The sequence below is a fragment of the Sabethes cyaneus genome, chromosome 1 (genome assembly GCF_943734655.1).
Source record: "Sabethes cyaneus chromosome 1, idSabCyanKW18_F2, whole genome shotgun sequence".
Classification (NCBI taxonomy): domain Eukaryota; kingdom Metazoa; phylum Arthropoda; class Insecta; order Diptera; family Culicidae; genus Sabethes; species Sabethes cyaneus.
In genome coordinates, this window is record NC_071353.1 from 5,268,268 (window position 1) to 5,281,131 (window position 12,864).

Consider the following 12,864-nt stretch of genomic DNA (forward strand, 5'->3'; position numbering starts at 1 on the left):
ATGGGCTTTCATGTTTGTTGTTCAACATCGCTTTGAAGGGTGTGATAAGAAAAGCGGGTTTAGACACGAGTGGCACGATATTCACGAAGTCCGTTCAGCTTCTTGGTCTCGCTGATGATATTGACATCATTACACGTACCTTTGAGAGGATGGCGGAAACGTACATCAGACTGAAAGCTGAAGTCAAACGGATTGGACTTCATTAATGGCAATAATCAGGGTGGCCACTCAATTTCAAATTTCAAATTCCCGATTTTTTCCCGACTTTTTCCCGGTTTATGTATGATTTTCCCGACCGAAAAGTTTTTCAACTGGTCGGATTACTTTAAAATTGTTTGACCGTTTGAGAAACCGTTTTGAAGTCTTGATAAAGATAATTGTTCAATTTAAATAAATTAAGCTTAGATCGTTTAGAAATGGGGCAATTTAATTTGGCGATAGCGGTGCTCTCAGTCGGATATGCAAGTTTTTGACTGCGTTATGTTGCTTGTAAACAGTTCTGCTTGATTTATATTTTTTGTAGTCTAAAACTAATGTGATTCCGAAATATTTATCATGCAAGAGGAGAAAATAAAAATGATTGACACAGTCAACCCCAAAATCCATCAGCGTCAACTCAGGTGCAGGCAAAACTGCTGGATTATCCCAAAGTTATAGAGGCGTGAGTTATCAAAAACTTTTTAACAAAATATGTTAGAAAATTCTCACGACTGCCCGCAAAGTGCAAACCAAACGTGGGAGTGAAACCCTTGATCGTCAACTGCGGGTAAAGATCATTCGGAAAGTTTTTTTTTTCGGAAAGTTAAGGTTAATCCCAATATCTCAGATTGATTTGGAGAAAAAACTGAAGATGGCTGCTACACTGTACGGCGAATTTGAAAGGCTCCAGGTGGTACCGAGCAGGCCAGAATTCGGGCATGTAAGTTGTACGACTAGATGCTAACGAAGCGCAATGGATCATGGAGGAGAAATTTATGCGAAAGTCGATTACAACCAATTATCGGGGGTCAAGTTTTTCAAAGCTCCTACTCGCGGGATGGTTCTTAACGGATGCAAGTTTGTTTTAGCGGATAAGTTCGTGAAAAAATGTATGATATGCATGCATTTTTGCATGAATATCAAATTTTGAGTTAAATTTCATGAAAAAATATTCATTAGCTTGTTCACATTATTTTTTCTATGTTGCCCGTTAGAAGGTTAATTACTAACGTGTCAAGGTTCCATCCCACACTGGGGTGGGACACGTGCCATTAGGCCGTATGAATAAAAGAGTTAGAGCAAACTCTCCCATAAGATTTACACGGGAAAAGCAAAGCAGCCTGTTTCATTCAAGTATGCAAGTATGCAAGCAATAAGAGATTTTAAACATGTTGGCATGTTTTATTCAGAAATATAAGTCCTTAATTGGTTTACAATATGATTTCTGATAAGTGTCTGGTATTGGGAGACACAATTTTTAAGTAATGATTTTTTTCGATTTCTCATTTCGCTTCTAAAATGGTTCATTAGTGATTCAAGTACGTGTATCCTTTTTTATTGGAAAATAGTTTTCTATATTACTCTTCCAGTGAAAAAAACTGAAGTTATGCAGTGTTGCTTTTATATATGTCAAAATCCTTAAGTGTCCGGTTATGGGTGACTTGCCCCTAATAATGCCTCACAAGTCTCCATAAGATTTTGGAATATTTTGTTTTCCGCTCGGTGAACGACTAGTGAAGGTGCCATTTGCTAGTGTGGTGTCGATCTAACTCGTAAGTAAACGAAGTACGTATTGACCAGCCGAACTAACACACTTCGGTCAATTGGACGCTGTTAATCGAACCAAAAGGATAGTGGGCGGGGTTCGGGTTCAAATCACAATTCCGAAGAAGTGAGCCGAATGAACTGAGCTGAACTCAAACTGAAGTGGCGAGATGAAAAAAACCTGAAAGGCGCCCTGAAGATTTTGATTGAAAAAATGCAGCTATTGAAAAAAAAAACTTCTCGGGCGGGTATTTCCCGGTTTATTTGTGAAATTCCCGGCTTTTTCCCGGTTTTTTCCCGACTGTTAGTGATTCCCGACTTTTTCCTGGTTTTCCCGATTTTCCCGACTGAGTGGCCACCCTGAATAATGTATCGAAAACAAAATACATTAAAGGAAGAGGTTCTAGAGAAGTGAATGCTGACCTCCCTTCCCGGATTCATTTAGACGGTGATGAAATCGAGGTGGTAGAAGGGTTCATGTATCTGGGGTCACTGGTTACCGCAGACAACGACACCAGCAGAGAAATACAAAGACGCATTGTGGCAGAAAATCGTGCCTACTTTGGACTCCGTAGGACGCTGCGATCGAACCAAATTCGCCACCGCACGAAGTTAACAATCTACAAGACGCTGATTAGACCGGTAGTCCTTTACGGCCGTAAGGCACGGACTATGCTCGTGGAGGACCAACGCGCCTTAGTGTTTTTGAACGGAAGGTGTTGCGCACCATCCGCGGCGGAGGGCAGATGGAAAACGGAACGTGGAGGAGGCGAACGAACCATGAATTGCATCAGCTGCTTAGGGAACCACCGGTCGCCTGCGATGGGATGGGCGTCGTGAGGATGTCAGACGACAGCCCGGTTAAAAAAAGTTCTCTATAACGATCCGACTGGAATGAGACGGCGGGACGTGCAGCGAGCCAGATTGATCGATCAAGTGGACCTGCGAACCCTACGCAGACTACGTGACTGGCGAATTGCGGCCATGGACCGAGTGCAATGGAGACGACTTCTTCGTACAGCAGAGGAAACCACGGCCTGGAGCTGATTAAGTAAGTAAGTAACCCATTAGAATGATCTTTAGCGAGGATTTTCCGCAATCTAACAGTTTCTGGAGTATTTTTAATGTTTTCACATGTGTGCCTCCAGTGGGTCCCCTTTGATATTCGTATTTCCCTATTATAGGCAGTGAGTTTATTTATACTCCTCCCACTGTTGCGTTCGTTTAGCCCGGTTAAATAATTTCCGAGTTTTCTTCCTAAATTTCTCCAAAGTTTTGTTCCCCCAAGGTTCGTAGAGCGTTCCTTTGCAGAGCAGCTTTCGTGATAAGCTTGTTGGATCAGGTTTGAAAGTTGTTTTGAGTTGTCCTCAAGTTCTTTACATGTTCTTGAGCAGCCTTTCAAGTTCTTGACTCCAACCTCCAACGTAATCGTAATCCAATATGATTTGCTTCTGATCGGACAAGGATTCTTCATTCGATACGGGCCAATTTGTTATTTTATCAGTCATCGTTACAAAGTACATCAGTTGCTCCCTTTGCATGGTGAAGATTCACCTGGACAAATTTAATATTTTTTACCTACCTGGATAGTTCTTTGTCGTTGAAAGCTTATTTCAGTCGATTCCATGTTTCCGGAGATGATTCACCATCTTCAACGTGAACATAAATTGAGGGATCTAGCAGCAAAGGAATTTTCAGCTTCGCTTTCAGGTCGTTCTGTTCGTCTACGGCTTGGAAAGCTCCATCTGGATTCTTTACAGGTTTCACAGGTTCACTTTTGGGACGTGTCCTTCCAGCACAGAGAACTTCCAGCTAAAGAAACGTATTCAATCATTCTAACGCAGGCAGACTTTTACCGGCATACGAAATTCCAGTGATTTTCTCTCTGCCACTTCCAGAATTGGTTCACAAAATTTACAGTCTAATAATCATGGCACACTACGTTTTTTCTTTAGAAAATCGATCAATAAACATAATAAAAATAAAACATGCCGTGAAGACCCTGTGAGCTATGAAAATTCTTTCTATTCTATCGATGGTTCAAAATCTGCTGCTGCTCCATGAAATTATTGTATTTTCATATAATTTATTGTTATTATATATTATCTCAGATTGCAATAATAATTTATTTTATTTTGTTAATTTTTCCTTTTTTTTAATCATATCTAGCTGTCTCATGATATTCGTCTCAGCTGTTATAGTATAAGTTAAGCATTAAATTTGCATTTGTCTGTTTCTCTGTTGATTTTTCTTCTGTTGTCCAGTTGATTGCGACTTGAATACATTCGTTACACTCGTTCCTTGTAGGTTACACATGCCGATTCGTTTGCATTGTTCTCTAGTCCTATATTTTTTTCATTTGTTTGTTTCTAATATCCCTCTTTCCTTTATTTCCCTCATCACAAGCCAACGTGGTAGATTGGATTTTTTAGTATGTGTGTGTGTGTGGGTGTGAGTGTGAAGTATTTTGCACAGCTCATTAAGCGATGTGAACAATTTATTATCCTTCAGTTGTTTTCATTTCATAAACTATCTCAAGGAAACAATAGCAACTAAGTCATTGTGTTTTTTCCCATGTGAGCACAAATCAACTTTAAAATTTATTGAGTGCTTGCTGTTGTTTACGAGACTTGCCTTTTGCAACGGCTGATGATTGCTTTCAACAGGACGAGGGAGAATGGAAAACAACTCCTGTTTGTAGAAATATTTTGCAACTAAAAGGACGTGCAATTAGCGCACGAGTGCTGTTGTACTCTATATAGAGATATTTTCCTTGGCCCTTTTACTTTCGTTGAAGAGTGGATAAATGGTATGATTTTTTAGAATAATCCAGACATACAATTCTGGCTTGCGGTAGGACAGAATAGATTAATAGTGTTGTATGCGTTATTCGTAATCTGTAAGATAATCGGATTTGTTTTGTTCATATAGGATACATAATATATCAATATTTTCAATGCAACCATGCTCGTTTTCATTGAATTAAACCTAGATTAATGCTAAGTCAGATTTGGTTTGGTTTACCTTTTCACGTGGTTTTTTAAACACATTTTAATCGTTTTAAAATAACTAGCTTTCTACATTAAAACATAAAAACAATAAATAAATGACAATCAGCGGGAATGAGAAAAGACCGAATGTATTTACAACGGAAATTGAAATCTAGCGTTGTTTGCTGAAATATATTCTGGTTGATAATCATGGCTTGGAGAAACTGACTCAATTTTTTTTTGTCCTAATAATCATACAAATATGTGCTCGTGTCGTACGGTCGGTTGGTGTGGTATCTGCTTTCGGCATTCGGTCAGCAATGAAACATTGATCAATTAGTTCTAGTCCAAAAGCGGTTAATTTAGAAGTTCGTCAATGTTTTGTGCTGTATTTTATATATTTTTATTTGAATTTCAAACATTATTTAATGAAATGAGTAGCGTTTTCTATCCTGTTTCTATCATTGTATGGTTATTTACTAATTTGAGTGCTCAAGATGTTAAATACGATCCATTCGCTAGACTTGATGGCCTTTTCCTGAACATAAATTATGTTATTGCATTCTAGGGTAACTAAAACTTCGGGATTGTGAAATCATTTCATGTAACATTCATTTTAAAGTATTCGACTTACTTTTTTGCCTAATTTTATTTGATTCCAATTCTAAGGAAACTGGAAAACAGTCGTTGGAGCTGTTGATAGGTAAGAAAGTAAAAAAAAAAGAAAACAGCTCCTTTTGTTCTGAAATAACGTTTCGTTATGAGATCTGTTCAATCTTTTCGAATGATAGGAATAAAAACGAAAGGATAATTTCTCTTAGTTTAAAAAAAATCATATTAAAAGTACAATAAAGCTAATAAAATACAGTATGTACAGTTTGATTTTGAGTAAAAAAGAACGAAACATTTCCTTTCGTGTATAAAACTTCAGGCTAGAATTTGTCGAAAATCAACGATTCAACGATTCAGAAAGCATAGCGTACGACAGATCAAACAAGATACGCCACACCGGAGGTGTCCAGGTGCTGTATCAAGGTGCGCATGAAGGCCATTTCCTTGCGAGCATTTTCAAGAATTATCTTTGGATCCTGCGACTGACAGCGGAGCAGATTCGGTGCGAACACCATTGCCAGATTGGACGAATCCATCTTTGTGTTGGCAACAACGTCCGGCAGAGCGAACTGCTGGAGGAAGTGTATTAGATACGTAAGAACCTGAAACGTGGAAAAGTTAATACGACATGTTTGCCTTAGCACCTGAAACAAACTCCCAAACCCGCTTTGTTTGTTTCCCAATGTTATCCCTAAATCAGTTCGGAAGAGAGAATCCGCCACAAACTTACCAGTCGATTGATTTTAGGCAACTTTTCCACTATCGCAGCCGCCTCAACGGGATCCTCTGTAGCAACACACTCATCGTACAGTTCGTCGGGAATCAGCGGATCGTACAGCTCTCGGTACCATAATTTAAGCAAACTCGCAGGAGCGTGAGCATCTATCGGAGTTCACAACGATATGTATTAGAAACGACGGTGACCAACTGATGAATAGTGCTGTGAAGCCAACTTACCCATAGTTCCTTTGTTTTCCGGAAACTCCCACCTATCCAAACGACATTTAAGTAAATTGACCTCGTCAACATCGGCTGGAACTCGGAAGATACCCTCGGTTTGTTTGCCGTTCAACAGCAGTACCTGAGAAAATTAACAAAAAAAAAAAACGCTCTTACTATTGCATTGAACGAACCAAGCGTTGCAACCAAATTCAACCTGCTCGGATAGCGTAGTCTGAATCCATGGAATCTGCCTGTCGGGAAATTTATCCTTTTGCAGCATCATCACCTCGCCGAGTGTGTTGCCGAACATGCTGTCGCGGAATATTTGCTCCCGCGCCTGGTTGATATCTTCTTCAGTGGGCTTTTTGGCCTGCTTTCGACCAGAGCTGCCGATTCGGTCTAACCGTCGACACGCGATGGTTGCGTAGTGTGAAATCTGTACATGAATCGGCCATTTTCCCACCTCGGGGAAGCTGGTAGCGAACGAAGGATCCCGATGCCGATTGATGTAACCCAGTAAGGCTGGCTGGAATGTTGGCGATGGCGGAACGAACGATAAGCAGATCGCCATCAGTTCCCAACCACGGATTAGCGAATCTCGTGTCGGATTTTCCGTGGTTTGTCGGCACATTTGGATATATAACTCATCCCTTAGCTGTGCCTGACCCATCGCCATTGTAATAATATCAATTGCTACCGAGTTTAAGCTCATTCCAACCCGAGCTTTCCGATCTCCCATGTAGATCTGAACCAGCTTGAACAATTCGGTGGCCATTTTTTTACCCGCCTTGTCTCTCGCCAGCGAGAGCATCGGACGGCTTATGGCGTTCGGAGTCCAACTCAACATATCTTGAATGGAAGATTTCTTCCGGAAAATACCTTTCGAGTGAAGATTCAAATTGTCCTGGGCGAATTTTTCGATGTCGCACTCTTTCAACAATGCCATTTCCGCGATCTTCCCATTGCCTCCCACTCCGGCAGGACCATGAGAGATTAACGTCTCTTGGAACCGTTGCAGCAGGCTCGCTTTGTTTATGCTTTTTTGTGCTTGTGCCTGAGAACCAGCAGGACTGCTATCCGTCAAGTTGCCCCGGTCGACGGAATCCAACCCAAAACCGGTCCCCTCTAGACTTTGCTTCGCAGCATGAAACGGTGAGTATTTGTGCAAAGGGGGGTGATTCTTGACGGGACTGTAAATCTGATCCTGAATGCTTTCCAGTTTTGCCGTTACCTCTTCCGAACTGTGAAAAAACGATAACGCTATTATTAGGAGAAAATGTCCGTAGAAATTGAACCCAAAACACAATACTAACATATCCTCTTTTTCCTCCCGATCGCCAAAGTTGAAATCAAAGTTGTAATACGAAACTCCTCCGCCGTCATCCTTCCGGTAGGCACCGTACTCCTCGTACGGATAGTGCGCTAGATAGTCGCCATGACCGTCCGAATGGTCCGAGTCTTCGTTGTCCGGTTCGTGGCCGGAGAACGAATGCTCCGATTGGCTATCCGAGTGAAACGAGTCCGAATCGAGAAACTCACCGAACCCGTAACAACCGGATAATTTTGCTTGCTCCAGAATATAATGCTGCAGAGGAAGCAGATGCTCGAGCTTTTCCTGAAATTAACGAACCCATTTAGTTATGGTGCTTGCCGTCCCCCAAGGGGATGTTAAAAAAAATAAGCGAACCTTATCCCAGTTACAGTACAGCGGTGAAGTATTGCCATTGTCATAATCAAAATCAAAGCCAGTCCCCTGGTTGGCAGTATAATTTTTGCTCTTTTTTCTATCGTGCGGCTGCTGTAGCTGCTGCTGTTGGTGCTTGTTGTGCGAAGATGAATTGTTCGATGCAACCGTATGCGTTGAACCAGTCGCTGGATTCTTCTCCAGGGTTTGATGTTTCTGTTGCATCTCTTTGTTGTGCCGTTCCAAGTTTGGTTTGTTGAGATTCAACGAGAATTGGTCCTTGCTGGAGGCGTTTTTCTGCGTTGGGACAGCAGCTGCCATCTCGGTTTGACTAGAAGATAACTTTGCGCTGGACGAGGAAGCCTTCTGCAGGCCGACGCTTTGTGCTCCACTTCCGCCGCCCATCGAAATCGAGCTGGGCGAAACCTTGCCCTTGTCGAGCTTCATCTTATCCAAGTACTTCTCCGGTTTGTTGGTAATGTCCAGATTGAACAGTTCGGAATCGTTGCTCTTGTGACTAGATTTGTTGTAACCACCGGTCGTTGTCCCCGGCGAAAGTTCAACAGCCAATGCTGAAGGCCTCGCAATTTTCTGCTGTAACTGTTGCTGCGCTTGTTGTGGACTGATTGGACTCTGTGGGCTGGAGTCACTCGAATGTTTCTGTTGCTGCTGTATGGACGGCGATTTTGCCGAAGATGCAGTCGTATGGCGCCTACGAGTGACCGGAGTATTTTCGACCGACTTAAAATATTTCTCATGCATGGAATCATCACTGGCACCTCCATTGTTTCCGTCAAAACTACCCTTGCGATGGGAGGAAGCGTGCTGTGACGGTTGCTGACCCGGCTGATATGGTCGAGAGGAAACTGGCGTTCCAGATATCGGTCCAGCCGACGTGATGCCAGCGGATGAAAGAAAACTACCGGAACGGGTCAGCGAGATTGCCGAGGAAGAATCTACGAAAAGAGGAGGCATTATTTGCTGATAATATTCAACTAGTTAATGGAAACTCACTTCCAGAGTAGTCGAAACTTTCATGTTTCGAAACCAATCCACTGCCGTCCTTCAGTCCTGTGCTGTTCGATTTAGAACCCATGCCTTCGTGGACGAACTTCTTCTTGAACTGAGGCGTACTCATAGAGTGTGATGGAGAAGACAGATTTCCCCCACCAGCCAGATCCGAAGAATTAGACATCGAGTACGACAGCATCTGATGCGGCGGAGGCAGTGGAGAATGGTGCACCGCAGACATTCCCAGCTTTTCGGCCGACGCCGATGGAATCGAGTGCGGAATGTTGTGCGAACTGGAACTCTCCTGCAGCATCCGATAGCTATTGATGGCATTACAAGGATGGAAAAAAGAACATGAAACATAAGAAACCGTCGATTGTGAACATTCTACCACCGACCACCGGCAAAAGCAAGAGGGACGCTACTATCTTACCAATTATCCCCGGCAGAACCGATGTGTTTTTTCCCTGCGGTTCCGGTACCCATCCGCAAGCTCCCGCCATCATGCATACGTCGATGGTAACCGTGCGAGCTGGATACGCTGCTGTCGCTGGACTTACCCGAGTCTAAGTATTTCTGACTGCTGCGGGAGGAAGTACCTGAGCTTGGATGACCGTGCCTGCAAAATTTATGAGATTCGCCAGTGCCAGTGCGACCGCCCATCGGAAACCCTGCGTCAGTTATGGTGGTTTTCGGTGGTAGTCTGATTGTATTGCATTGGTTTTTACGAGCGTCAATTGATATTTAGACACAAAAATTCACACGACGTCGAGAAGAAGGATGAAGGTAACAGAAGAGTTGGTAGTTGATTTTGTGCGTAGCATACATACGAAAGGAAAAGAGAAACGGAAGAAAAACGGGAACATAAAAATCTCACTCGCTTGCATAACAGCTCTGCAGGTATCATCCATTGGTCATGCATGACCAACAGTTAAGCCAGCAGAGCCTGGAAACAAAACTAGTGGCTCTACGAACTAATCTACTAAGCTTAAATGCGCTACTTTTGCAATGCTCACCTGTGCTGCAGACTGTGGCGGCCTTGCGGACTCGCCAGTAGGTCACTGTTGCTACGTTTATCGTGACCCGATCGATGCCCTGAGCTGGAACTTCGATGATGATCTCTGTCACGATAATCCATCACACCGGTAGCTGTTCGGTGGCCACAGGTTTTGCCGACCGTTCCGGAACCTCCAGCACTCGAATGGTGCTTCGATAGGTGATGCTGCAGCGTACCACTGCCATGGCTATCTTTCCGATCACCCGGATCGGTGTTCTGCTTCAGCGTTTGTAGTTTCGCGAGCGGGATGATATCACAGTTCTGCGGCCGATGCCAAACCGTCTTTTGCGAGGCCACGTTGTAGTAGTAGAACCGGCAGGTGTTGGTATCGAACAGCTCCCACCATTGGGACGCATCGGTGCGTTTGATATTGACGCCCTGAGGGAAAAAGTAAGAAAAAGAGGAATGTTATAGAACTATGCGGTAAGGAACGTTTGACGGAAAACAAACTAAACAGATCGGAAACCATGGTGACATGCGCTGTACGTTGCTGGAGACTAGTCAACTGGTATTATAGTGACTAAACTTGACAGTGATAGGAGTGAAAATTACACACGTTCGCTGCGGAACTCGAAAATATACAACACTAGCCGTGTTGATTACGGAAAGTAATATAATACGTCTACATGACAGCTTGGTATTAATATAATTTTAGAAAGAAAAAACTTTAGAAAAAAACTAAACCACTTTCAGGGTTCTCCTGATCAATTTTATCAGTAAATTTCCTGACCAGAAAAGTCAACTGGTCCTTAAATTTTATGAACTGCGAAACGCGGAATCAATTTAATAATAAACAAAAAACCATGGGATGGTAGAGGCAATTTGCGCGAATTAAAGCAGAGGCTAGGAGGATTGGGCTAAAAAGTAATGCGTCTAAAACCAAATACTTATATATCTAGTAGGAAGAGGCTCCAGGGAAAACAATGTTCGCCTCCCACAAATAGGGACTATTAAGGACGATGAAGGCGAGGTGGTTGATGGGTCGATATATTTGGAATCTCTGCTCGCACTGTTTCAGGCAGTCGTCTCCATTCAACTCGCTCTTGACCACTCGTCGCCAAATTCCCAAGCGTCTCCGAAGTTGCAAATCGCTTTCGACCTGGTCGAACTATCTTGCACGTTGAGCCCTGTGTCCGTAACGATGTGTCCGGCCTACCGACTTTTGCCAGATGTACAAAGGGAATCTTTCCAAGCAGTGCCTGTAGCTTGTAATTCATACGCCTTCGCCACACTCTGCTAGGCTCCGCTTTCAGTCATAGGACTGCAAAGCATAGGGGTTGGCTATTCTTGGTGAAAATCGTGCTTCTCGTTTTGATGACCGCTCGTCGGATAATATCGTATGCTGCTTTGAAATCAATAAAGATGTGATGCGTGGACACGTTGTACTCTCGATATTACTGCAAGATCTGTGCAAAATGGCAAAAATTTCATCCACAGTGGCACCTTGCCTCCGCCCCTCTTCGCTTTCCATTTGTACTCCGCCAAAAATAGTCCCAAACACCTTTCGTTCAAATACGGCTAATGGACGTATGTCTCCGTAAACAAAGTTATCATCTCAAATCCGTAGAGGATTAGCGCCGTCTGATTAGCGTTTTATACATCGTCAGCTTTGTGCGGCGGCGTATGCTCCCAGATCGAAGCATCTTGCGAAGGAAAGAGTAGGCTCGATTTCTAGCTTGAATGCGTCGTTGGATCTCCTTACTCGTATTATAGAGGTAAATATGTCTAAAATAAAGTACATGCTGGCCAGCGGAACCGAGGCCGAACGACACTTGGGCTTGGGCAGTAGTATATAGATCGACGGCGCTGAGTTTGAGGTAGGCGATGAATTTGTCTACCTTGGCTCACTGGTAACGGCGGACAATGATACCAGCCGTGAGAAGTCGTGCTTACTATGGGCTCCACAAGCAATTGCGGTCGAGCAGAGTAAGTCCCCGTACAAAGTGCACCCTGAACAAGACGCTTATTAGACCGGTTGTTCTTTACGGGCATGAAACATGGACAATGCTCGAGGAGGACCTGCGAGTGTTGGGAGTATTCGAAAGACGAGTGCTAAGAATGATCTTCGGCGGCGTACAAGAGGACGGAGTAAGAAGGCGGAGGATGAACCATGAACTCGCACAGTTCTATGGCGAACCCAGTATCCAGAAGGTGGCTAAAGCTGGACGGATACGATGGGCAGGGCATGTTGGACAAGAATGGGCAAGTGGATGGGCAAGAATGCCGGACAACTACCCTGCAAAGATGGTGTTTGCCTCAAATCCAGTAGGAACAAGACGACCAGGAGAGCAGCGAGTGAGATCTGGCGGAGAGTACTCGGTGTCCGAGGAATTGGAGAGCGGTAACCCACAACCGAGTTACATGGAGAAACTTTGTTCAATAGGCTTTGTCTTAGGACGGCAAGCTACCTAAGTAAGTAAGCATTCGTATTATTGTCGGCGGTGACCAGAGATCCCAAATATACGAACTCATAAACCACTTCCAGTTCATCGCCATCAATAATCTGTCCGAGGGAGGCAAACGTTGCTTTCTCTGGAGCCTCTTCCTACTTGGTGTTCGACCCAATGATTTGTAACCCTATCATCCGTTTTTAGTCTGGCGTAGATTGCCTCCGCCGTCCCAAGGTTTCTTGCAATGATATCGAGGTCGTCTGCAAAGGCTAGGAGTTGGCTACTTTTGCTGAAGATTGTTCCTCTCGTTTCGATGCCCGCTCGCCGGATCACACCTTCAATAGCGATATTGACTAACATACAGGGCAGTCCATCCCCTTACCGTAAGCATCTGCACGACTCAACTTGAGGACTTGAGAGTGTCCCCGAAACGCG

At 43.6% G+C, this 12,864-nt stretch overlaps 1 protein-coding gene across 1 annotated transcript in view; it reads right to left on the minus strand.

Annotated features, from left to right (window-relative positions):
• Positions 1-3,810: 3,810 nt before the first annotated feature.
• LOC128745208 (uncharacterized) overlaps positions 3,811-12,864 on the minus strand; it is a 308,635-nt gene continuing 299,581 nt past the window's right edge. The window contains exons 4-12 of the mRNA XM_053842229.1: positions 9,999-10,417; positions 9,416-9,685; positions 8,986-9,302; positions 7,975-8,927; positions 7,601-7,902; positions 6,502-7,528; positions 6,303-6,426; positions 6,076-6,227; positions 3,811-5,947 (exon numbers count right to left, since the gene is read on the minus strand). Coding sequence (XP_053698204.1) covers positions 5,723-5,947; positions 6,076-6,227; positions 6,303-6,426; positions 6,502-7,528; positions 7,601-7,902; positions 7,975-8,927; positions 8,986-9,302; positions 9,416-9,685; positions 9,999-10,417 — 3,789 coding nt within the window. The 3' untranslated portion in view covers positions 3,811-5,722. The remainder of the gene's footprint in view (positions 5,948-6,075; positions 6,228-6,302; positions 6,427-6,501; positions 7,529-7,600; positions 7,903-7,974; positions 8,928-8,985; positions 9,303-9,415; positions 9,686-9,998; positions 10,418-12,864) is intronic.